This window comes from Mustela lutreola, chromosome 12, assembly GCF_030435805.1.
Source record: "Mustela lutreola isolate mMusLut2 chromosome 12, mMusLut2.pri, whole genome shotgun sequence".
NCBI classification, from domain to species: Eukaryota; Metazoa; Chordata; class Mammalia; order Carnivora; family Mustelidae; genus Mustela; species Mustela lutreola.
In genome coordinates this window covers 32,873,968-32,900,567 of record NC_081301.1, presented here as the reverse complement: position 1 = coordinate 32,900,567, position 26,600 = coordinate 32,873,968, and the positions used below count along the sequence as shown (strand labels likewise).

Below are 26,600 nucleotides of genomic sequence, written 5' to 3'. Positions count from 1 at the left end.
CAAAATACTAACAACACCAAGTACTAGCAAAGGTATAAAGTATCAAGGAGCTCATTCGCTGCTCATGGGAATGTGAAATGGTACAGTCACTTTGGAAGATAGTTTGGTAGTTTCTTATAAAACTAAGCAAACTATACCATATGACCCAGATATCATGATCCTTCGTATTTACCCAAATGGACTGAAACTGATGTCTACATGAAAACCTGAACATAAGTGTTTATAGCAACTTTATCCATAATTGCCGAAACTGGAAGCAACCAAGATGTCCTTTAGTAAGTGAATCCATAAATAGCCTGTGGTGTTTGTATACAATGGGATATTATTATTCTGTGCTGAAAAGAAATGAGCCATTAGGCCATGAACATAAAGGAATCTCATACTACGAAGAGACAGAAGCCCATCTAAAAAAGACTCCATACTGTAGGATTCCAACCACATTGCATCCTGGAAAAGGCAAAACTATGGGGACATTAAAAGATAGGTGCCGTGGTTGAGGGCAGGGAGATGTGAACAGGTGGAACACAGGGGATTTCCACCCCACCCCCCAAAGGGGATCTTAGAGTAGTTAAACTATTCTATATACTGTCACGAAGACTACATTTCCTTATACAATCGTCAAAATTCATGGGATGTAAACACGAAGAGTGACGCCTAATGTGAACTATGGACTTAATTGATAATGATGTATCAATGTTGGTTCATCAATTATAACAACTGTACCACTCTGGCTAGACATAGAGATAATGGGGATGGCTGGGGAGGGAGTTGGTGGAAAATAGTAGGAGCTGTGTTACAACATTGGGGACGGCGGTATGTGCTATGGTGAGTGCTGTGAAGTGTGTAAACCTGGCGATTCACAGACCTGTACCCCTGGGGCTAATAATACATTATATGTTAATTAAAAAATAAAAATTAAAAAATAATAATTTTTTAGGGGCGCCTGGGTGGCTCAGTGGGTTAAGCCGCTGCCTTCGGCTCAGGTCATGATCTCGGGGTCCTGGGATCGAGTGCCACATGGGGCTCTCTGCTCAGCCTGCTTCCTCCTCTCTCTCTGCCTGCCTCTCTGCCTGCTTGTGATCTCTGTCTGTTAAATAAATAAAAAATCTTTTTAAAAATAATAATAATTTTTAAAAAAACAATACCAAAAAAAAAAAAAGAAAAAAGAAAAAAAATGTAGGAGCTGCCTGTACTTTTCACTCAATTTTGTTGGGCACCTAAAACTGCTTCAAAAAATAGGGGCGTCTGGGTGGCTCAGTTGTTAAGCATCTGCCTTAGGCTCAGGTAATGATTTGGTCTCAGGTCATGATCCCAGAGTCCTGGGATCAAGTCCCTCATAGGATCCCTGCTCAGCAGGAAGCCAGCTTCTCCCTCCTCCACTCTCCCTGCTTGTGTTCCCTCTCTCGCTCTCTCTGTCAAATAAATAAATAAAATCTTTTAAAAAATCTTTTAATATTTTAAAAAATGACTTAAGAAGAAATACAAAATTGGGGCGCCTGGGTGGCTCAGTGGGTTAAGCCGCTGCCTTCGGTTCAGGTCATGATCTCAGAGTCCTGGGATCGAGTCCCGCATCGGGCTCTCTGCTCAGCGGGGAGCCTGCTTCCCTTTCTCTCTCTCTGGCTGCCTCTCCATCTACTTGTGATTTCTCTCTGTCAAATAAATAAATAAAATCTTTAAAAAAAAAAAAAAAAAAGAAGAAATACAAAATCAAGTTGTCCTATGATCAAATACATTGAATTAAGTGTTGAAAAAATTTCTACAAAGGGAAAAAACTCAGAAGATCTGAATAGCAAATTCCATCAAACTCTTAAGAAAAATAATTCCTTTTTAAAAAAAGACTTATTTATTTATTTAAGAGAAAGAGAGCACAAGCAGGGCAAGGGACAGAGGGAGAGAGAGAGACTCTCAAGCAACTTCCCTGCTGAGCACGGAGCCCTACATGGGCTTGACGTCACAACCCTGAGATCATGACCTGAGCCAAAATCAAGAGCCAGATGCTTAACCAACCAAGCCACCCAAGCACCCCAAGAAAAAATAATTCTAATAGAAAACAAGTAACTGGGCGCCTGGGTGGCTCAGTGGGTTAGGCCACTGCCTTCGGCTCAGGTCATGATCTCAGGGTCCTGGGATTGAGGCCCGCATCGGGCTCTCTGCTCGGCAGGGAGCCTGCTTCCCTCCCTCTCTCTCTGCCTGCCTCTCTGTCTACTTGTGATCTCTCTCTGTCAAATAAATAAAATCTTTAAAAAAAAAAAAAAGAAAAGAAAACAAGTAACTATTTTCCCAATTATTTTATACCATACAATATATTGTACATATACATTGTACATACAATATATAATACAATATATTATACTATACAATATATTTTATATATAATTTGATATGAAAGCTTAAAAATAACATTAAAAGAAAAGATCATTCAGACCAACCTTATAGATGAGCTCGATGCAGAAATTCCAAACAAAATATTAGCAAAACAAATCCAACAATGTATAAAAATACTAATGCATTATGTTCCAGTTAAGGTTTATTCACAAAATGCAAGGTGCAACATTAAAAAAAATCAGATTAATATTAACAGATTAAGAATGTGGTTATCTCAACAGATGGGGAAACAGCATTTGAAAAATTAACATCCAACTTAAGACAAAATTTCCTAAAATCTGGTTATAGAGGGAAACCTCCTAACCTGATAAGTATATCAAAAACAAACAAATGAAAACCTACAGCAAAATAGAACATTTAATTGTGAAACATTAAAAATTCTTTTAAAATAGAGATCAGGGATGCCTCGGTGGCTCAGTTGGTTAAGCAGCTGCCTTCAGCTCAGGTCATGATCCCAGTGTCCTGGGATCAAGTCCCACATTGGGTTCCTTGCTCGGCAGGGAGCCTGCTTCTCCCTCTGCCTGCCTCTCTGTCTGCCTGTGCTCGCTCTCTCTCTCTGACAAATAAATAAACAAAATCTTTAAAATAAAATAAAATAGAGATCAAACCAAAGATGCTCAGTATCATCCCTTCCATTCATTACTGCACTGAAAGCAATAAGGAAAAAAAGTTACATAGATATATATAGAAGAAACAAATATATATAAAACAACTGTTGTTATTCAGATTATATAATTATACAACTATGTGATTATCTTCATTTAAAAATCAAAGAACTTAATTTTATTTTATTTTATTTAAGATTTTATTTATTTACTTGACAGAGATTACAAGTAGGCGAAGAGGCAGGCAGAGAGAGAGAGAGGGAAGCAGGCTCCCCGCTGAGCAGAGAGCCCAATGCGGGGCTTGATCCCAGGACCCTGAGATCATGACCCCAGCCGAAGGCAGAGGCTTAACCTACTGAGCCACCTAGGCTCCCCCAAAATCAAAGAACTTTAAAAGAAATTATTAGAGTTTTAAGCAAGTTTAACCAGTTGCTGTTAAAAATCAAAGGTAAAAAAAAAAAAATAGTTGTATTTGTAGCCATCAGCAACAAACAAGTAGAAAGGACAATTTAAGGAGAGTTAACATTTCTTAAGTCAAAGGAAAATAAATACTGGATAATCTCTCACTTGTATGTGGAATCTAAAAAGTCAAACTCCTAGAAACAGAGAGTGGATTGGTCATTGCCAGGGGCTAGAGGCTGGAGGAAATGTTGATCAAAGGATACAAACTTTTCACTCATCAGAGCAATAAATTCTGGGGATCTAATGTACAGCATGGTAATTACAATAGGGTATTGTATTTTTGAAAATTATTGAGAGAGTAGATCTTAATGTTCTCACCAACACAACAAAAAATGTAATTATGTACGGTGAAGAATGTAAGTAACTCAGCCACGGTAAACATTTTGCAATATACACAACATATTTGTATCAAATCATCACATTGCACAGCTGAGACTTACGCAATGTTATATGTCAGTTATATCACAATAAGGCTTGGGAAAAAAAGAAAAAGAACAGCTAACATTTCCAATTTTATCCCCCAAGCCCCAAAACAAATATTAGAAATAATTTTAAGATATGCAAGACTTTTATGGAGAAAAATAGAAAATGTTATTGATAGACATTAAGGAAAACCCAATTTAAAGTGATGAATAAAACACGTTCATAAATTGGAAGGTTAAATATATAAACTTTAAGTCCTAGCCGCCAATGAATGGGAAATATGGAAGACAGAGAAATAAGATAAAATACACCATAAAAATATAGTCCATAATGTGGAAAACTCTATGAGACCAACAATCCAGTTTCTTTGACAAATAAATCTCTAGGAAAAAAATTAAAGATGGTTTGGGAATTTATATAATAAATGAGACTTAAGACCAATCAAAACAATTCTAAGGTTGATGAGCACAATAAGAAAAATTTTAATCCCAAACAAAATGTAAAAATTAAACAAATACCTTTATGAGGCATTTGGATATCTGAACCATCACAAGCCATCAGGCTTCCTTTGATGATATTAAGGGATTACTGTTAATTTCTTTTATTTTGGCACAGCAATGCTATTGGTGTTTTGTTTTCTTTTAGAGATACGTACTGAAATATTTGCAGATAAATTTATATGATGTTTGGGGTTTGTCTCAGAATTATAGGATTATAGAATAAGATGGGGCTATGGCTAGGGCAGAAGTAAATAGGAGTGACCACTTGTTGGAGCCAGACAATGAGTACCCGGGGTACGCATCATTTGTTTTTGTTTTTATCTACAATCAAAATTTCATACTTTTAAGTTAAGTGAAAAAAATTTATCAAATATACATAAAATTTCCCTAATTCATTTATAGATTTGATATAATTCTAATCAAAATCCCAAGAGGAGACTGATGAAGTAAATGTCACATATATGTTAGTACATACAATACTAGGCAGCCTTTAAGATAATGCTCCTAGAAATTATTTCAGTACATGGGAAGTTGTTTATACATACTGTTAGAAGGCAGATTATATACCGTTACATGTGGTAAATAGCTATTTATGTAACAACAACAACAACAACAAAAAGAGACCAACAGAGGACCAGAACTGAAATAAAAAGTTTCTGCAGAAGGATAAGTATCATCAGAGAAGTTAATTTAGGTGAATAATTCTTAACCTTCATTATGCATCAGAATCACCTGGGAGAACTCTTAAAAAAAAATATACAGATGGTCCCACACCAAACGTTTTTATTTCAGCTGGCCTGGGATGGGGCCCAAGCAACAGATTTTAAAACCCCTAGGTGATTCTGAGGCACAAGACTGAGAGCCAATGATCTCGGTTTACAAAGAGAGGCACAGAGAGATGGAGGGAGAGTAGGAAGATAGATGACATAGATAGATTGGACAGACAGATAGATGGATAGATGGCTGGATAGATAGACACAGACATACTTCATAGATTTTTTTCATAGATTTTTTCCGGGAATGATGATAGGTTAGATAGACAATAGATCTGAAGGTCTGAAGGAAGGGAAAAAGAAAGAGCGGAAAGGCAGCGAGAAGAAAGGAGGGAATTTGCAATGACACAGCCAAATCAGAAATGAGCCGCAAGGACGCCTGGGTGGCTCAGTCATTAGGTGTCTGCCTTTAGGTCAGGTCATGATCTCGGGGTCCTGGGATCCAGCCCTGCATCGGGCTCCCTGCTCAGTGGGAAGCCTGCTTCTCCCTCTCCCACTCCCCCTGCTTGTGATCCCTCTTCACTCTCTGTCAAATAAATAAATAAAGTCTTAAAAAAGAAAGAAAGAAACGAAATGAGTCATAACTCAGTCCCTATTTTAACAAAGAAGAGAAGGGAACAAAAGTGAATATGGAAAAATAAAAAGTGAATGCATCTAGTTAACGCAATAAAATTTACGACTTCTCTCTTTTTTATGACTTGTGTTTAGAGACCGTACCCCCTATTCACTTCACAAGGATGCCCGTGCTGTCTCACAAGTGAAAGAGCAGGGAAGGACTGCTCAATGGGTCAACAGTTTCCTTCCGGGGTGATGGAAAAGTTCCGAAGCTAGAGAATGGCAGTGGTTGCAGGCACTGCCCACGTACCGGCTGTCACTACCAGTAGCTTTTATGTTATGTGTATTTTACCATCACCAAAAAAAGTACATTAAAGAAAACTTGATTAAAGATGTTACCAGGCAATTGGGATGAGTTCACTATTGCCTCCAGTACTAAGTTATGTTCCAGGGCTCCTAGCAGTTAAGGCAGAAGAAGAAATCTGGCAGGTTATCGGGTTCTCTATGCGTTTTCCAGGTTCTTTCTAGATCAGGGTCTCCCTCTCGTTTTGCCCACTCCCTGTATTACAGGCGCAGCCAGTGCCAGAGCGAAGGTGGGAGTCCTTTGGAAGGTTTGACTCAGCGAGGAAAGGAAGACTGGCAGTGGCTGGGAGAGGCAAGTCAGAGCTCAGCCCCTTCCCCGCTGGGGCAGTCGGCCTCTGCTTAGAGCTTGTCATCAAACTGCTTGGGGAGAAGAGCAGCTCCTGCCACGCACGGCCTCTGCTGGTGGGTCTGAACGGCTGTTTGTTCAGCCTGAGCGGGACAAAATCAGCCTTGACAGCAATGGTCCCGGCGGTATTATGTCAGGGGACCTGGCCTACCTATTCGCAGACAGACAAAGCGGAGGATTTGACAGGCAAAACAGAGGCAGCCTCTTCCCTCCTAGGCAGCCAAGGGGCTATTCAAAGCCGAGACCTGGAAGATTTTCATAAGGTGCTGACATACGCAGCCGGAATGCAGCAGGCACAGGGCAAAACTGACACCCTGTGCAGTCAGGCATGGCACTGGCTCTGGGCATCCAAACTGAGCCTAAGGGAGCTTCGAGGAGTCCCCACCCATTAGAGAGAGACAGAGAGAGCCCAAGAGAGCACTTTGGGGGAGAGAGCCCCAATTTGCAGGTCTGAGCCTTCAGCAAACGTCACCTTTGCCACCGCCCTTATAGTTCAACTGAGGAACATCCTCAAGGCCTCTCCCCTGGAAGCACAGGGCTCAGGAGCAGAGAGCCAGGAGTACTTGGTCCCTTGGTTACCGATAAGCCGCCCACAGGAAGGGCTGTAGGGCAGCAAAGAAACATGTATGAGGTGCCCGCTGCATGCCGGGCCCTAGCTAGAAGCTCCAGTCCAAGGCACTGATTTCACCTTCCCAGGAGCCCTGGGAGGTAAGTACCCTGTTCTCTCTCTTTTGCATGTGAGAAAAAGTCCTCAAAATAGTAACTGACCCAAACTCACAGAGCTGGGAAATGGCAGAGCTGGAATTTGAACCCAGGTCTCTTCAGCACCCAAACCCATGTTCTCTCTACCTAAATTGCACCAGTTCACAAGATCCACAAGGTGCTGGAATCACACCCTGTTTTCAAAGGGGCACGGGCACTTTCCAGTTCTGAGACCCTTGTTGTATCCCTTCCCTTCTTGAGGCCTCAACATCGGCGTTGGTGATGCAAGTGGCTGGAGATGAAGATGCTTGGTTGTTGACTGGTGTTAGGTCAGCATCACTGAGCTTCCGCACCACACTTTTCCTGACTGTTCTCAAAAATGACCCCAGTCCCCTCCCCAAAAGGTTGCCAGACCTATAGAGGTAACACTTTATCTGGTCCCCTCTCAGGACACTGAAAGAGCATTCTCTACCCAGGGTCATATGCAACCAGACAGCAGAATTGCACCCAACTTGTCTATCCCCAAAATAGCACAGACCCCGCCATTTAGTGGGGACACAATAATGCTGTTGAATGGATGAAAACGTGAATGAGTGGTTTGCCACAAGACACGTTATACGTTGTGATGTAAAGAGCTGAGCATCAGACCCGGTTCTAGCTTCACCACTAACTCACTTTGTGGTCTTGGCCCACTCACTGGCCCTCTCTGGACCTCAGCGACCCCATTTATAAAATGAAGGGTATGAATTCGGTAGTCTCTAGCAGTCCATGCTAGCTGTAACTTTGCAGAGTTAAGGGAGAAGAAAGATCACACTTTTTGCGGCCCACTCTTCCCCTCCCCATAAAAAGCTGAAGCTATATTATGATCACATCTGAGAACAGTCAGGGAACATTCAGGTCTACAACCCCTGATTTGATCCGAAGCAGACAAGCAGCATTCTCAGATCTCAGATCCTCCAGCCTATGGAACAGAGACCCGCTCATGTGTGCACAGTCTTTACAGTTGGCAAAGCACTTCTCCTTCCTGTCATTTAAACCTCAACACAGCCCTATGAGGGAGACAGGACAGATGTCACCATCCCATTAACTGACTACAAAACTGAGGTCAGTGCCCTAGAAAGCATATGGAAAAAAGCAGAAGAGCTGCTATGTGAACCCAGAACCAACTTCTGACTCCTTTCATTTACACAGCTCACTTGTATGCAGGGAGTGAAGAAGAGATGAGCTCATTTGACCATAACCAGCTTTGGAGCGTCACAAGTTTACCACCTGGGTGGAAAACTGCCCAGTATTTAAAAGTCAAATTTGGGGCAGATGGGTACTGTGCACCTTGGGAAGTCAGCTGTACAGGGATGCAGGAGTCGAAGCCAGTGCCCAGGCACAGTATGCCATGTCGGTGCAGCAACTGAAGGATGACCTCCACTCAATCTCTGAATACTTAGGTATCGAAATACTGAGATGCTCTATAGGTAAACAGCAACTATCTAAACTCCCACCCCCACCCATATCCATGCTCCCAGCTGTCCAGGTTGTCTCAACACCTCATCTGGGATTTCTTGGGATTCCCAAGGTGCTATGACCGCAGGGTTAAAGCCTGAAACCCTGGAGGGGAGGGAGGCTGTAATGCAGTCCTTCATTCTGATTTGCCTCTGTTCCAGTGCCTATATTCTGGTTGATCAATACCCCTGACTTGTTGGTTTGGGTTTTTTTCAACAGCTTTATTGACATATAATAGATACACAAAATACAGCACATATTTAATGCACACATTTTGGTGAATTTGATTATATGGATACACTGGTGATACCATCATCCCAAAGTAACATACATATCCATCTCCTCCAAAAGAATTACTATACTCCTGTGTGTGTGTTAAGAACATGTAACATGATGTCCACAATAGCCAAACTGTGGAAAGAACCCAGATGTCCATCAGGAGATGATGGATAAAGAAGATGTGGAGTATATATATACAATGGAATATAATGCAGCCATCAAAAACCACAAAATCTTGCTATTTGCAACAATGTGGTTGGAACTGGAGGGTAGTATGCTAAACGAAATAAGTGAATCAGGGAAAGATAATTATCATATGATCTCACCAATATGAGGAATTTTAGAGACAAGACAAGAGACTCATAGGGGAAGGCAGGGAAAACTGGGACAGGAGAGGGAGACAAACCATCAGAGACTCTTAATCTCAGGAAATAAACTGAGGGTTACTGGAGTGGAGGGGGGGGTGGGAGGGATGGGGTGGATGGGTGATGGACATTGGGGAGGGTATGTGCTATGGTGAGCACTGTGAATTGAGTAAGACTGATAAATCACAGACCTGTACCTCTGATGCAAATAATACATTATATGTTAATAAAAAAATAAATATTTTCAGTCCTTGAGAAAAAAAAATAATAATAAAATGGCACTAAGTTCAAGGAAAAAAAAAAAAGAACATGTAACATGTGGGTGCCTGGGTGGCTCAGGCGTTAAGCATCTGCCTTTGGCTCAGGTCATGATCCCAGAGTCCTGGGACAGAGTCCCACATCGGGCTCCCGGCTCAGTGGGGAACCTGCTCTCCCTCTCCCTCTGTTGCTCCTCATTTATGTGCTTACATGTGCACTCTTTTTCTTTCTGTAAAATAAATAAATAAAATTTCTTAAAAAAAATATTTAACATGAGATCTACCCTCTTAACACATTTTTAGTTCACAATGCTGTATTGTTAAGTGTCCCACAGCAGGTTTCTATAATTTACTCACCTTATATAACTGTAACTTTATACTCATTGAAAAACACTGTGGTTGTTAAATATGTTAAATATGTTTAATATTACTCCCTCTGGTTACAGAAGTGATAGGGAATCTCTTAGTGCTTCTCAATCATTTTGAGAGTGAGGATCCTTTTCTTAACAAGTACAAATTCCACAGTTCTTAAAACATACACACATACATGAACGGTAGATACACTTTTTTGTAAACGTTGAGGAATTTCATGTCCAAAAATATGGCCAAAACTTTAGTAACTTCTGGGGGCACCTGGGTGGTTCAGTGGCTTAAGCCTCTGCCTTCGGCTCAGGTCGTGATCTCAGGGTCCTGGGATCGAGTCCCATATCGGGCTCTCTGCTTGGCAGGGAGCTTGCTTCCTCCTCTCTGTCTCTCTGTCTGCCCCTCTGCCTACTTGTGATCTCTCTCTGTCAATTAAATAAATTAAAAAATATATATTTAAAAAATATTAAAAGAAAAAAAAAGAAAGAATAAATAAATAAATAAAACTTTAGTGACTTCTGTAAATGGATCTGCATTTTATGTGTGACATAGTTTTAATGCAAGACCTATGAATAACTTCATCAATAGAAAATGCCTAGTGCTTTTAGAGACTGGAACAGACTTTGTACTCTTTTATGGGGTTCTGATGCGGCCAACCAGATCCTCTCCCTCAAGGAGATAGCTGAAAAACTAAGGCTGGAGAGAAGACTGGACCTTCCCAAACCCACTTACTGCTTGGAGCTAAAACTTGAAGTGGCATCACATCCAAGACTTATTATATCTATGGGTGTTAGACCAGGGTAGATGCTGACAGGGCAGAGGACCTCTTGGGCTGGGCGACGAGTGACTTCCATTATGGGGCAAAAATCATTCACAGAGGTAGCCAGAGCAAAGACCTACAGTCTTCTTAAAAAGTGAGGTCGGCCTCATGGAGGCCACTCGAGTCTATTAGGCTTGGGGAAGGTGGGAGGTTTTGCAACATGGCTCAAGCTCCACCAACACTTGGGCTACCACAACTAGAGATCTGAGTGATGAGAGGAGCTGCACTATTTACTGGCCATTAGAACTTTCTCAGAAAAATCTCGTTGGCTCTGGAGGCAAAGGACACCAAGAGGCAGAGTTGGAAGTATCTTAACACAGAAATATACCAGGGTACTGTGATGTAAGAGCACAGGCTCTGGCAAGAAAGAGGGAGCTCAAATCCATCTCAGGTAGATGGTCTTGGCCAAGTTTTACTTCACTTCTCAGATCTCAATTTCTCAATCTGTAAAATGGGACTGTTCTAAGGAATGATTAAATGAACTAACATATAGCTCCTATTCAAACCCCTATTACAGGTACCTTACTCAACAAACATTCCATTTCCCAGAATGATCAGGAACAAACTCCTCCAACCTATAGAACTACAGCCTGACAATCAGTTTAAGAACAACTACTTTGAGCTGAACAATAATTCTTTTAAGTCTATTAATTCATTTTTCTTCTGTCCACTTTTCCAGCCCTTTGTCTTTTTACTTCTTCTCTCCCAATTTTCCTCTAACACCCAGCTAAGCCATACCCAGATTCCTGACCCAGAGAAACTGTGATATAATAAATGTTTGGTGTTTTAAGCCACTGATTTGGGGGTAATTTGTTATATGTCAATAAATACTATATTATTAATCCTGAGAAAAATGCAAATTAAAGCTACAATGAGATACTAGTACATAGTACACTCACTAAAAAGGGTACTTTTTTTTTTAAGATTTTATTTTTGAGTAATCTCTACATCTACCATGGGGCTCAGACTCACAACCCTGAGATCAAGAGTTTCATGGTCCACTGACTGAGCCAGACAGGCGCCCCTAAAAAGGGTAAAATTTTGAAAAACTGAACATATCAAATATTGGTGAGGAGGTAGAGCAACTGGAATTCTCATTTACCGCTAGTAGAAATGAGTGAAATTACAACCACTTTGTGAAAAATTCCGGCAACTTCTTAAAAATCTAAACATAATCTACCATCTGACCTAGACATTCCTCTCTTAGATATTTACCCAAGAGAAATAAATACATAGGTCTACACAAAGACTTCTACACAACCATTCATAGCAGTTTTGTCTGTAATAGCCAAAATGGAAACAATCCAAATGTCCATCAACAAGTGAATAGAGAAACAATTGTGTGTATCCATATAATAGAATACTACTTAGCAAAAAAAAATATTTTTTTTTAAAAAGGGAATTGACTATTGATATCACAACATGGATGAGAATCAAAATACCTATGCTGAGAGAAAGCTGCCAGACAAAAAGAATACAGTTGCTATTCCATTTAGATAAAATTCTATTAAATGCAAAATACAGTGCCTAAGTAGATCAGTAATTGCCTACGGAGAGGCAGGGTGGAGCAGATAAACCAAGTGGTCCAAGGAAACTTTCAGGGATAATGGATATGTTAATTATCTTGATTGTAGTAAGTTGCAGAATGCCTTGGAGATAATTTGGTAGCACTATATTAAGAGCCATAAAAACATTCCTGGCCATATATCTCACTCTTAGGAATTTGTTTTAAGGATATGTCAAAAGAAATAAAAAGCTCTTTATACAAACACATTCATGGTATCACCTAAATCAAAGATCTTGAGAACTACCTAATTGCCCATTGAGCATGATAGGGTTAAGTCAACACTAGACCATTCTGCTCACGATTGTAGATGAGACATGGAAAGTAAGGGGTAACATGCAGTTATGTTTACAAAATAATGCAAATGCATTGTGGGTGAAGGCTACAGAATTGTAGTACACTGTGATTATACCTATGCAAACAGACATACAAGTGTAAGAACACAAAGAAGAAGAAAAACCAGAACATAGGAAAACCTAGTAGGTGATTGAGAGGTAATTGGCATGCGAGTGGCTTTTTCTTCCTGTTTTGTCTCCTGTAATGTTACAATGTTTTCATAACACTTTTTAAAAATATCTCCTTTGTTGGTTTTGGCTCAGTCTCCCAACCTGGTGATTATTCTGAGTCTCACATCTATCAACTTCCAGCATCAGCACCTCGGTGGGGGGTCAGCCACAAGCTCAATCAGCTTGCCTTCTAGGTCCTCTAAAACATGGACAAAATGCTAAACAGAACTACTCTGTGATGTGAAGGACACATTCTTTTCTTCTCGGTGAAAGTCTTCCATTGCTGTTAGTCCATTTAGGTTACTTCAATACCATAAATGACAGAAACCCAGTTCCTGAGGGAGGAGGACTAGGAGGTGGTCAGCCAAGTGAACCTGGAAAAGGAGGCAGAGCTACTTACCTGAGCTTGGGTCACCTTATTCATTGGGTAAAGCCAATGCCGATCATCCCTGGCCAGAAAACTGCCTCCCCCCCCAGCAATGATCACAGGCAGCTCCACAAACTACAAACAGGAAGTACCTGGCATCTATGAGAACGTTAGAACATTGGAAAAGGAAAAAATAGAAGCCTGCGAGAGGTTTCACTACTGTTATTCCACTGACCCAGAGCCAAGTTCCAGGAGTCCATCTGGCCACCCCATCTGGGGCTAGTCTAGCCTGGCCAGAGGTCAGGGAAGACAGAAAGCCACATATACCACCGGCAGGAGGTGGGATCCTCTAAAAGGACCCCAGCACCAGCCTCTCATCTCTTTCCAACTCCTGGAGTATGTCCAAACACACCTCAGGAGGGCAAGCCCAGATCTAACCAGCCCCACAGCCCTTGGACTCCCACCCTATGGGTGGAGCACATGGACAGCTTCAAAACTAAAGACTATGCTTCTGAATATACCCAGCCCGATGCTGAAGCCTTCCCCAGTCCTCCTGCCAAAAGGTTGGGCCAGATCTGCCTGGGCAGAAACCAAGTCTGCATGCAAACTCAAGGCCCTAAGTTTCACCTTCTCTCATGTCCTGCTTAGCACCTGGGGGTCCCCTCTTTCTGTAGCCACACTTATCCAGTTACGCCTTTCAGATCCAGTGCTCTGCCTGCTCTCCTGGATATACCCCAAAGCCCAGTTAGGGACAGGCCTGAGACATGCCCGTGTCCTGATACATTCGTGTATTCAAAATACGTAAAGGGTTTAAAAGTGTCCGCATGGAGAAGAGTACTGCAATATTAGTAACCTTCACAACTGGTTTAGGACACTAGTATCATCCCCATTCTATGGGTCGAAAAGTTGAGGCTTAGAGTGCATAAGTGGTCGAAGGTCACACAGCTAGGAAGAGGCAGAGATAGGAATTGACCCTGGCCTGGGTAACTCTAACTAAATGGCTCTCATAGCAGGGCCACATTGTGCCTTGTGCTGATGACCTGGGTGCCCAGTTGCATTAAGTCCCGGTTCCTGCCACTAAGGAGCTCCCAGAGAAGAACAGAGACAGCCACATAACCAAATCATTACTCCACAAAATATGTGACAAGTGCCAAAATCCAAACATGCTGGGGCAGGTTCAAGGAGGGAGTGTTTCACTTTCTCAGGCAGATAAGGGAGGACTTCCCAGAAGAGGAGACATTTGAGCTGAGGTGGGGAGAAGGGGCAGCTTCCCCAGGCTGAGGGCATGAACTTACACAAAGGAACTAGAGAAGATGTGGTGGGAGTACCTGAAGCTGGGGGCAGTGAGACCCAGGAAGGGAAGAGGGGTGGAAGGGGCTTCATTGTGCAGGGAGGGCCCTGAGCTGCACTTGATCTTGCCTTGGATGAAGGGGAGCCACTGAGGGTCTTGAGCAGCCAAGTGGCCTGGTTGATGCAGAGACAGAGTGTCCTGCTGAGGAATGCCTGGAGCTTTAGACTTGTCCAGATGGCTGGCACCTGGTAACCCTGTGTCCCCTTTCCTCAGGCCAGGCTCAGCAGAGGGGAGTGAGCAGAGGGCTCTGAGAGGACTTGGCCCTGAAAGGCTAAGGATCAGGACTCCCACCAGCTGCAGCACCCTCCTGACCGGACAACCCTCCATCCCTTCTTGCCATTGTCACACCATCCTTTGCAGGGTAAGACATGGGTGTGGGCAGCCTGGCACTGGCTGAAGTGTGCAGCCCCCCCCCCCACTTCCCACCAGTGGCTCTCCTTGGGAGCGACTCTGAAGAGACGCTCCCAGAAAGGGAGGACAGGTACATGCCTACTCACCCACAGAGGCAGAAAGATAGAAGGGGAGACCAGAGAGACACACACTCCCAGGCCTGGAGATATACAAGAGGCCCCAAAATGCCCTAAGGAAAGAGGCCAGAGTTGAGCTGGGACACCGGCACTTGCTCCCCAGGTACAAGTATCTTCCAACTCCCCCAGACCACTGCAGCCCTTGCCCCTGGGCTCTGAGCAACCAGGCAGCCAGTGGTGTTGGGTTAGTGAGGGGACCTGTCTGGGGAACCCAGCCAAGCTCTAATCACCCCTAGCCCCACACTCAGCCAGCTGCCAGGGACCTGGAAACATCCTGATGGGCTCCCACACTGGGCTGCAGGAGACGTCAAGGATGCCAGTCTCTGCTCTGGGCCTACCTTTGCCTGGAGGGGGGAACAGGGTACGGTCTCTTCCTGTGTGCGCCAGGGGGTTAAACTAGAATACAGCCTAGGGCACTTCCCCTTTGCAGGGAAAGGCAGTAGTCATCAGTCTTTTTGAGATTGTCTTGCAAACCAGGAACTCTACCTCGACATAAATATCCATGATTTTCCATGCCAACTATGGGCTTCTCCGAGTCCCAAAGCCTTGCAGAGAACACGGAAAAATCTAAGAAATGTGGATGCCGGACGATCCACAGAGGTCTGCGCCTGAGCCAGAATCTAAGCAAGGTGCGCCTACCTGTCACACTGAGAAGACCCACAGTCTAGCTCTCGTTGCCACCACCACCACCACCAAGCTCCTGTCAGCCCGGTGGCCCGCTGGGTCTGAGCTTTCCAGGATCGCGCTTTGCATTCCTCGGTCCCTCGTTGGGAAAGCTCGCTGAGCACCCGAGAACAGGTGGCAGAGCTAACCTGGGCGGGTGTGAGGTCCAGACCCATGCTCAGGCACGGTTTTGTCCCAGATCCGCCCTGCGCGCAGGGCAAAGTCCACGCCCTTGGTGGAAAGGGGCGGCGGGGGGGGGGGGGTGCCCTTTCTGCCGCCCTTTACAGCTCCAGGATGCCCGAGGCAGCTCAAGAGCTCTCCGCTCCAGGGACTCGCCCGAAAGATTGGGAGAAGACTACGGAGCAGGGATTGGGAGCAGAGAAAGACGAGAGGCAAGGAAGAGGTGCTTTGTCGCCAGGAGCCAGGAAGATGGTGGAGTGCTAGCCCCGGGGATTGCAGGGGGGGTGGTGGGTAGGAAGCAGAAGGCACCTCTCTCAGCCCTAGTTCCTGCAATCTATCTCGGAGAGTGACCCTAATTCTGCTTTCAGAGCGTTTAGGTGAACCAATGGCAAGAGGGCTCAAAGCTGTGTGGCCCCTACCGAGCTCTGGGGGTCCCTGTGTCATGCTACTCGCAGAAAAAGGCCACACCCAAGGGGCCTCAAAATCTAAAAACTCTGGGCTAAGCTGCAGAAAACATTTTACTTTAATCAACCGCTACTTTGAGGAGTGTGTCTTATCTCCCCCCATGAGTGAGAATGACCTCACTTTCCCCCAGGAGCTTCTCGCTCCCCAAGGTCCAAGTTTTTCCCTGAAAGCAATTTAAAGGTGGAGAAAACAATCACAGCGCAGCGAAGCATCCTGCTCCATTCTTTTGACTCTCTGGAAGAGGGGGGACAGGTAGGGGATCCCCCACTTTACAGATGCAGAAACTGAGGCCTAAAAGAGAAGCAGATGGCTCAAGGTCTCTGGGCCAACATTGAGCTAGCTGTAGTCAGAGCTCTCACTCAGCAGCACTGCAGCTATCCGTGGCTGGGCTGGGCTCACTGTGACACGAGACCCCCTTTGTGGCAGTGTTCTGTCTGATGCTCTCTGAAGACATACAGCCTGCTGATCCTGATTGTCCTAGAGTAAACCAAACAGAGCTCACTGTGTTCCCGGCTGTCCCAAGATGCAAGACTTCAAGCAAGTCCCTTTGGCGATCTGGGCCTAGTTTCCTTCCAACTTGTATTTCCAAGATTTCCTTAGGGAGAAGAGCTAGTTACCTCTGCATCTGCATGAAGGGCATCTGGTTCAAGGGCTATGAAGGAATTTCCCATAACTCCACGAATCCCTTCCTTTGTATTTACAAAACTTCTAAGGGCACTTCAAAGCTGAGGGCACTTCAAAATTCAGGAAAGTAATTCCTGGAGAAGAGCTGCATGGTTTTCTACAGATCGCCAGCATTCTTCCCTCCCCCTAAAAACTGAACATAAAAAGGGTTTTTCCAAAGGGGTATGCTGGGGATACTCTGAGGGCTGGAAGCAGGTGCAAAGGAGATGGAAATCACCCAGCACCGGTCCATGTCTATGCTAACCCATCCCTTCTAAACTAGGAGAATAACCTCCAAGGGGCTGGAACCTAATCTATGGCTTTCAAATGATTCTCAGTGGCATGTGCTACCCTCCACAAATGTTAAGGAACACTATACCAGAGAAGAGGGAGGACTTGACCAGACAAAAGCAAAGAAATGCCCTGGCATCTTGAGGGATCTGTTTGCAGAGTTTTGATCCAAACGGTTAACTGTCCCAGTTCATTCATCAAATCATTTACTTCGAATTTTGCCTCATGGACTTACAGACTCTTCAAAGTACAGAATTTTGAAATGTCTTACGAGAATAAAACATCTATAGAATAGAATCTTTAGGATCCTTCTTTGTTCATGAAAATCTTGACCTTAGAAAGTAATAATCTCAGGATGCTAACGCTTGATCTGATGCACAGGTGTAGCTCTGTAGCAGCAAAGTCTGAGAAAAAGGAATCAGAATTCTAGAAGAATGGGTTCACAGACACAAAACATTGAGGATCAAGAAATCCCGAGACATGAGGCTTCTAGTCATAATTATTGGAGCTTAAAAGTAAAGAATCATAAAGACCAATCATTAAAGCATACAGTCATGACTATTACAGGAATTATCAGAATTAGTCTTCAAGTTACAAAACAGTGGAGCCAGTACTGACATCTTGTAATTCTTTGGATCCAGTACTAACATTTTCGAATTAAGGAAGAAGAGAGAAGTGCATTTAAGCAACCCAGATCTTCTAATCAGATATTTCTAGAAAGGAATTCAAATTAAGTAATATATATCTCAGAGCTGTGAAAATATCTAAGAACTAAGGAAGCCACAGTTCCCGGTAGTGACATCATATTTTCAGACATAAAATTTTAATTCCAAGCATCTCAAAATACAAGGAATTCGCTTTTACATTTTGAGCAGAAGCTTAAAGTCATAGGAATATAATTACAGTCAAAGAATTTAGATTTCTGGTCATGGATTCTTAAGAGTTACAGAATCGTATTATTTGATTTATGAAAACGTGTTGGGATAGTGATCCAAACTTAAAAATTTGGAAATCTGAATCTTGGAATTTTGGAAATACACGGAACCACAAAATCGAGTGCTGAAAGACTGCTATGACGTAATCTGGCTAAATTTTTTAAAACTTTTTATTTCCTTTTGCAAAAACGTAAAAGGGTGAAATCTGGATTTTTGCTTTTTCGTTACTTTGAAAGAAGGAAACAGAGTTTTACTGAACCAGTGAAAAAGCCCCTCTCCAGTCATTCAAGCACCCATCGGCTGAGGAAGAAGGTCTTCCTGCAAACCGTGCAAACTGCTTCCAAACCCGGGTCGGCGGAGCGAGGATCTGAGTTCTCTGCCTCTTTCTACCGAAGGCAGTTGCCTCAATGCTCAGCGGGGCGGAACCTACAGCGGGCTCGCAGCCACCAAGGACGCGATTAAAATCCCCGAAGGCCCTGCCGCCCTCGCTCTTGAAACTCGCTCTGTCCCGCCCTACACCCGCAGCCCGGCGGAAAGCTGCACCCGGGCTAGAACCTCTGGGATGGGCGCCAAGACCCGGATTCCTAAAGGCAGAAAGGACTCCGAGGTCCGCATCTGCCCTCCCGCCCCCAATTCATGGAGCAGAAAATTGAGGCCCTGTTTCAGAGAAAGGACCCGCCCAAGGTCTACCCGCGCAAGACCACCAAGCGAACGCAGGCTAGGAGGACGGCCGCCGCAGGGCGTCTCGGGTGAGGCCGGAGGTCCCACCTTGGGGGATGGCCGGAAAAGAACTCAGAAACCGGACACCCGGGAAGCAAATGGATCCCCCCTGTGCCCGCCCCTTCCCCTGGATACGCGCGCTCCTGGAGCACCCACACCTCAGGCCCCCTCCTCTCGCAGCCCTTGCGCCCCTCTGCGGGAAGGGGCTGCCCCGCTTCCCCCGGGGTTCGGAGAGCCACTTGGAGCCCTCCCTGGCCTGGGCGAACTGGAGGAGGAGGTTACCACGACAGCACAGAAGCCTAGCCTTCATCCTCTATAAGCTGTGCGCCACTGTCCTCCGAATAGAGGGGACCCAGGTCACCCAAAGACAGGTGATGGGGAGGGAGCTTTCCCTAAAAATTGGCAACGGAAGGTCTCTCGAGGCGCAAACACTCCGTGCAGCCCAGGAATCTGGGACCCAAATGGAGAAAGTGGTTGCCTCGGGCACAGATCGGGCGGGCGAAGTGCCTCTTAACACAGCCGAAGGTGTGAGGCCCCGTTAAGCGGCAAAGGTGAGGCTGGGGCAAGCCACCTCCCCGATCGGGCCTAGGAATCCTCGTCTGAAGGATGTGGGACAGGATGGGCAATGGGCAAGGCAGTTTTTGGGGTTTGAAAATCACTCTTGAAATACCTTAAGCGCCAGCCGACTGGAAGGTCGTCTTCCTTCCCCATTCTCTGCTCCACAAGAACCAAGCACCCCCCTCAGCAATTCCTCACCTCTCCCGACAAAAAAAAAAAAAAAAAAAAGTGAAGCGAGCCGGTCCTTTTCACCTGCGGGTCCCAGCCTGCTGCAGAGGTTAGTGAAGTCCGGGAGCGCTGAATTCCCGCGCCAAGGTCTCCCGAGACAGTCCCTGGCCTCTCCAGGCCTCAGTCTCCCCGTCGGCGCGCAGGGGAGGCCAGCCCCGGCGAGCCCCGAGTGCCCTCCCCGCTCTGACGTTGTGGGGCTCCCGCCGCGCCTCCACAGCTGCTCCCACCTGCAGAGGTGCACCCGGGCCCAGGGGGCGGGCAGTCGGGGGGCGGGCGGGCACCCGGCGCCGCCCAGACCTTCCTGGCGCCTTTAAGGAGGAGAAGCCGGCGGAGGGAGGAGCCGGTCCGGGTGTGTGCAGGGGAGCGCCTCGCCTGCAGTTTCGGCGGCCGGAGGCCAACGGTGAAGAGAGGGAACAGTCGCCGGCCTACCCGCCTGGCCCGCATCAGTGCTCATCTTGCCTCCTTGCCCTCCGCAGGCTGGGCCACAGAGGCGCCGCCTAGGCAGCCCCCACCGGAGTGCCCCACGCCTGTCTCAACTGCCCTCGCTTCAGGCCTTCGGGCCCGGAGCCTCCCCTGGGCGCACGACTTCGAAGGTTAGCCTCAAATCAGCGGCAAGCACAGAGCAGCTGCAGGCGCCCCAGCCCCAGGACTGCTTCCGGACCCCTTGACCGTCGGGCACCGCGCGCAAAGGGCCCTTCAGCCCGCGACCGGGACTAGGCCCAGTCCCAACACCGCTGCCGGTGCCTGGCCTCGAGCTCCAGAACACGAGCAGAGCCGTCAGTGGGCGGGACACTCCTGAGCCTCTGTCTGCACCGAGCCAGCCCGGACACCGCGGGCACCGAGCCTCCCGGTCACCCCTGCCAGCCCACGAGGCCTCCCAGCGCTCTCCGCAGTGGGGCCCAGTGCCCGCTTCCTTGGGCACTTCCAGCCTCTCCCCCTCCCAAACCCGCCCCCGCCCCTCGACAGCAGCGGGCGGCGGGGACACCCCGGGACGCGGGACGGCTGCGCCATGACGGCTGAGAGCCGGCCGCCGCCGCCGCAGACGGAGGCGCTGGCGGCCGTGAAGGAGGAGCGCGGTGAGGCTGGGACCGCGGTCCCGGCAGAGGCGGCGGGTCGCGGCACGGGCGGGCGTCGGCGGAAGCGCCCCCTGCAGCGCGGAAAGCCGCCCTACAGCTACATCGCGCTCATTGCTATGGCCATCGCGCACGCGCCGGAGCGTCGCCTCACGCTGGGCGGCATCTACAAGTTCATCACCGAGCGTTTCCCCTTCTACCGCGACAACCCCAAAAAGTGGCAGAACAGCATCCGCCACAACCTGACGCTCAACGACTGCTTCCTCAAGATCCCGCGCGAGGCCGGCCGTCCAGGCAAGGGCAACTACTGGGCGCTCGACCCCAACGCCGAGGACATGTTCGAGAGCGGCAGCTTCCTGCGCCGCCGCAAGCGTTTCAAGCGCTCGGACCTCTCCACTTACCCAGCCTACATGCACGACGCGGCGGCCGCCGCCGCCGCTGCCGCCGCCGCCGCCGCCGCCGCCATATTCCCCGGCGCGGTGCCCGCGGCCCGCGCGCCTTATCCGGGCGCCGTCTACGCAGGCTATGCCCCGCCGTCGCTCGGCGCGCCGCCCCCAGTCTATTACCCTGCTGCGTCGCCAGGTCCGTGCCGCGTCTTCGGCCTGGTGCCTGAGCGGCCGCTCAGTCCTGAACTGGGCCCCGCGCCGTCGGGGCCCGCGGGCTCCTGCGCCTTTGCCTCGGCGGGCGCTTCCGCCGCCTCCACCGGCTACCAGCCTGCGGGCTGCGCTGGGGCCCGACCTGCCAATCCCTCCGCCTATGCGGCCGCCTACGCTGGGCCGGATGGCGCGTATCCGCAAGGAGCGGGCAGTGCCCTCTTCGCAGCGGCTGGCCGGTTGGCGGGGCCCGCCTCGCCCTCCGCGGGTGGCAGCGGTGGTGGCGTCGAAACCGCGGTGGACTTCTATGGGCGCACATCGCCCGGCCAGTTCGGAGCTCTGGCGCCCTGCTATAATCCTGGTGGGCAGCTCGGAGGGAGCAGTGGAGGCGCCTACCATGCTCGCCATGCGACTGCCTATCCCGGCGGTGTGGATCGATATGTGTCCGCCATGTGAGCCCAGCCTACAGTCGAAAATTCCCAGATACCTCGGCTGTCCACACGAACTAAGTATCCCCTAGACCTGAGAACAGAACTGGAGAGAGGATTGAGCGCCGCGTAGAAGGAACCGGTGCACCACACACACGGTTCGCTTTTGAAATGGGAGGAGGTGGGGAGGGGCTGCGGTGGCTCACGGACTGGGACAAAGGACCCTCGATAAGGCGAAGCTCCGAAGGACATGCCTTTCTGACATTCTACTGGGGAGAGTCCTGGGTGATAATGGGGGCGCAGCGCAATGCCTACGCCAGAGTCTAGGATCCACATTGTGGGGAATCACGTCTTCACTCTTCCCTAAATTGCAAGAAACTCGGGCCTTTTTACACGGTTCTGCCTCTTGTGCCTTTGATTAGGTTACTGTAACAAAAAGGCTCCAGTAGCATCTTCCTTAAGTTACAGAGGATGAATTTGCAAGAGAAGTAGCCTCCCTCTTTAAAAAAACAAACAAACAAAACAGGGAAATCTCTACTCCGTTTGACTAGGGGCTGGTTTTCCCTGCCTCTAAGAACTACAGACCTGACTCAGTCTAGACTGTTCATGCCTCAGCTTTATGTGTGACCTAAGTCTCACCGCCCAAACCCTCTGTTCCCCCATCTGTTTGACAGGAGGGCTGCAGGATTGGACCCCCGTGTGATCTTTTAAGGGGCCCCATTGTCGTCATGGATGCCGCCTTGCATATTTGGCAGCATAGGGGGGACCACCGAGGGCCTAGCCCTATTCCCAAGTACAGGAATAGAGGTCATGGCAACCGCCTAACCTAAAGTCTCTGGGTTGGTTCCAGGCAGCAATTATATTATAATTTCTTGAATCTTTTGAGCATGATGTGCTGATCATTTGGTAGTTGTTACTGCTAGGTCATAAATTCGGTTTTCTAATGAGGCAGGTAAAAATAAATTTTTCCATTGCCCATTCTTTCTTTTCATTAAGCAACCCCGGACCAAACTGGCAGACTAAAATTCAGAGAGACCACAGGAGTCAGGGGAGCCCTTTGGTGACAGCTCTCTGTTGGTCGAGCTGGCTCTTCCATCCCTGGCACCCTCTGCTTCATGAAAAGGAAAGAGAAAAAATAATTGGGGCTGTCAGTGAAGTAAGCTTTAGAAATAAACTGGATCTTTCACGTTGTTTTGTATCCATTCATTTTAAGCGTCAAGCTGACCAAAATTATAGAAAATCCAACCACTTTCTCACCGTTCTCTTGGGAGATCTTACAAGTTTTTATTCTGGAGTGAATATTCCCAATGTTAAACACTCCGGAGGCTCGGTGTGCAGCTTTCAAATAAACCTGAGGATTCAGATGAACTGTTTTAATAAAAATCTTTGATCGAGTTCTGGCAAGAGATACTCAGCCCCCTTCTGTGTAGTTAACTTGCGAGGGAAGAGGTGGGGATAGTGTGAGAAGACTGAAAACCACTCGTAATTTTTATTTTTAATTTTGGCAGTTGCTCTATCTTGTTCAAAAAGACATGTGAATGTGATGTGATTCCGTCCAGACGGGTATTTGTCTCAATCGGTACAGTCCAGTAGAAGTGTAATGCAAATTACATGTGTAATTTAAAATTTTCTAGTAGCCATTTAATAAAATTTTAAAAACAGCTGAGATTAACTAATACATTGTATTTAACCCGATATATCCAAAATATCATTTGAACATACAATCAACATATAAATTGTGGAAATATTTTCTTTTTTAGACTAAATCTTCCAAATCTGGAGTGCATTTACACTAGCAGCTCATCTAAATTTGGACTAGCCACACGCCAGGTGCCCAGTAGCAGTACGTGGCTGATGGCTATTGTATTGGACACCACAGGTCTAGATGCTGGTCCTTCCTGACTTCAGTGGTGGTAAAGGACCATCTGGAGGCAGGAGTCAGCTGGAGCACTGACCTTGCTGCAGTGGGTCCAGGTTCCAGACCCAGCTCAGACTTTGCAAGACTCTAGGTTTGGAGCCTCTCTCATCTCCCTATGGACCCTTACAGGAATGAAATTCGAAGGTTCTTCATGTGCAGCTCGACAATCTGGCTTTCCCAGCCCAGAAGTCAAGATGCTTTGCCTAGTTGGCAGTTACCAGGAAAACCGAGAGCCCTCCACCCAAGGGTTTTGTCCGTGGCTGGCAAGAGCCCAGACGGTGGTATTCAGGCTGGGGAAGGATGGCCTATATGCCCAGTTAGTGCGGGAGTTGACCCTTTGTTTTTTCAGTTACCAAGACCAGTGCTTTGGCCATTAACTGTCAGTCCCTTTTTCTCCACTGTCCAATGTGTGAATGGGAATTTGTGGCCACCTCAGAGAGTCCTCCTTAAGTTAAAGGAGATGAGAGTTTCCGGAAAAGCGCTTTGTGAATTATAAAGTGCTGGGCAGAGGAGGGAGGAGAGGCTTTAATTTTTAAAGCGCCGTCTTATGGAAGCCTCCTGGAGCGAGAAAGATAGGATGGGAAAGTGAACGCATCTTCCCTTCCCTTCTCCCTTTTGTCAACTAGGACGTCGGGTGTGATTATGCCCTAGAAGAGGGTCTGGCCCGGAAAGGGAGGACACCGGGAGCAGGGAACGGGTGTGCGCAGTGGGAGCCAGCCGGGAGAGACGGGGACACGCGGGAGGGTTGGATCAAAGCGTTGAAGATGGACCGTCAGCGCTTCTCGGCCTCTCCGTGGGCCTCGACACCCGAAGCTCGAGCGCCATCCGCCCCGCCTGGAATAGAAGCTGCGCAGGCGAGGGACCGCCGCCCGGCTTCAACCACAGCCCGAGTCACCCGCAGACCCTGCAGTCCGCGGGACTCTAGATCTTAAGAACATTTCACTGCGGAGTCTTGGAATATTCCAACTCTAGGAATCCCCAAACCGTGGAATAGAACCTCCCTGTTTCCCCATCCGGGGGCTCCGAAACGGGAGGTACGTTTCTCTTTTTCTTCTTCCTTTAATGAAACTAGAAAAATCATTTGCCCCTCTCTGGGCCCTGCACCCCCAGCGTCGTGTGCAGGCGCCTCCGGGCTGTGGGTAATTAGATGCGTTCTTCCCTAATTGCCCAAGGCTCGTCAGAATTCGCCCCAGAGCTGTAACATTTATTTTCTTTCAAATTAACTTTGCTTTGCAATTAAGCTTAGGAAACCAGCAACAAAAGCAGACTTGGCCTGAGGTCGTTTACTACGAAAACGGATTAGGGAGACTTCTCCCCCAATTTACAGGGAAAGATTCCTGCGGCCAGCGTTTGGGGGAAGTTTCCCGACAGTAGAGGCGAAGGGGAAGCAGGAAACTGCTGGCGGCGGTGGTGGATGGTAACCGGCTGGCCTTCTTCCCCATCTCCGCGATTCGTGTGCCCAGAGGAATAAGAGTAACGTCCTTGAAATAAATTAGGAATGGTTAAAGCCGACCTACACACCCATGACATGAAGCTGATGTATATAGTTAGTTTACCCAGCACGGTTCATAAACATAATCTCATTTACTAAGAACTTTGTGAGAATATTTTATTAAATTGTTTTCTTATTACAAAAATTGGTGCATCTTAATTGTAAAAGAAAAAAACAAAAACAAGTTAGAAAGAAATCAAAGGAACCCATAGTTGGCCCAGAGAAAGCACAGCAAACACCTCAATGAGTATCTTCTAGTTCTCCTTTTTGTTTTTCCTATGCAGGAGGCCTAAGTCTCAACTTTTGTCCTGAAAGGCTGTGAGATCTTGAACAATTTCCTTCCTACAATGAGTAGGCTTCATTCTTACCTGCTACAAAACTAGGGGGCGGGTCCCCTTTACTCTCACATTCTTTTTTTTTTTTTTTTAAGATTATTTATTTATTTGTTAGACAGAGACCACAAGTAGGCAGAGAGGCAGGCAGAGAGAGGAAGGGAAGCAGGCTCCCTGCTCAGCAGAGAGCCAGATGCGGGGCTCAATCCCAGGACCCCGGGATCATGACCCCGAAGGCAGAGGCCTTAATCCACTGAGCCACTCAGGCACCCCTACTCTCACATTCTTGATCTTCTCTGTTCTGGGTCACTTGAATCCTGGATGCAAGGGCCAGGATGCATTCCGTCTCCCGTTGTCTTACATAAGAGACTGAAGCCTTGCAACTTCAAGTGTTGGCCATATACCAGCTGCAGGGACATCCCCTGGAAGCTCACTGCAAATGCAGAAGCTCAGGTCCTACCCCAGATCTTTAGACCAGAACCTGCATTTCAGCAAGACCCTCAGGTGATTCATATGCCCTAGGCAAAGAGGCAGAAATTTAGAGAAATGAAAAAAAAAATGTATTATGTTGTCAAGATCAGAGATCCCAGAGTAACTTCCAGGAGCCTCTTGTTCCTGACCAAGAACCCCAACCAGTGATACCAGCGCTACTTTGAGGCTCTGGCTGCACAGGGGAGCAGGCTGGGCTGCAAGGGAGGAAGGCCGGGTGGAGCACTTCATCTCCTCCCTGGCTTGTACTTTCTGAGTCTTGGAATTTAGCCCTAGTGCATCTCACCTTATGTCCCCAACCTTAAGGGTGAACTGTGACCTGGCATTCAATGAGGTTATACGTGAAACATCTTGAAAGCTGGAGTTAGAGCCAGGGCAGGAAGATCTTGGATTCTGGTCTCTATAACCTCCCTAAGCAGAAGCCATTTCCCAAGTATGGAATAAACTTGGTCTCTGGTCCCTCAGTTCCAGCCCCAAATTTGGGAGTAGTTAGGGATTTTGGAGAAAAATAATGCTCTCTTCTTGGGACATAGTAGCCAGTAGGAAGGAACCCCCATCTCTG

At 47.1% G+C, this 26,600-nt stretch overlaps 2 protein-coding genes across 2 annotated transcripts in view; one reads left to right on the top strand and one right to left on the bottom strand.

Annotated features, from left to right (window-relative positions):
* The window catches only part of LOC131812584 (galectin-3-like), a 31,281-nt gene extending 11,559 nt beyond the window's left edge, over positions 1–19,722 (bottom strand). The window contains 1 exon segment of the mRNA XM_059142300.1: positions 19,598–19,722. The gene's annotated coding sequence lies outside the window, so the exon portion shown is untranslated.
* Positions 19,723–20,017: 295 nt separating this feature from the next.
* Positions 20,018–23,466, top strand: FOXE1 (forkhead box E1). Its single transcript, XM_059142299.1, has one exon. The coding sequence runs from the start codon at positions 20,723–20,725 to the stop codon at positions 21,833–21,835; it is 1,113 nt and encodes a 370-aa protein (XP_058998282.1). The 5' UTR covers positions 20,018–20,722; the 3' UTR covers positions 21,836–23,466.
* Positions 23,467–26,600: the final 3,134 nt, after the last annotated feature.

Bases quoted from the DNA above. Each gene is read 5' to 3' on its own strand.
- FOXE1 (XM_059142299.1), top strand. From the start codon at position 20,723: ATGACGGCTGAGAGCCGGCCGCCGCCGCCGCAGACGGAGGCGCTGGCG.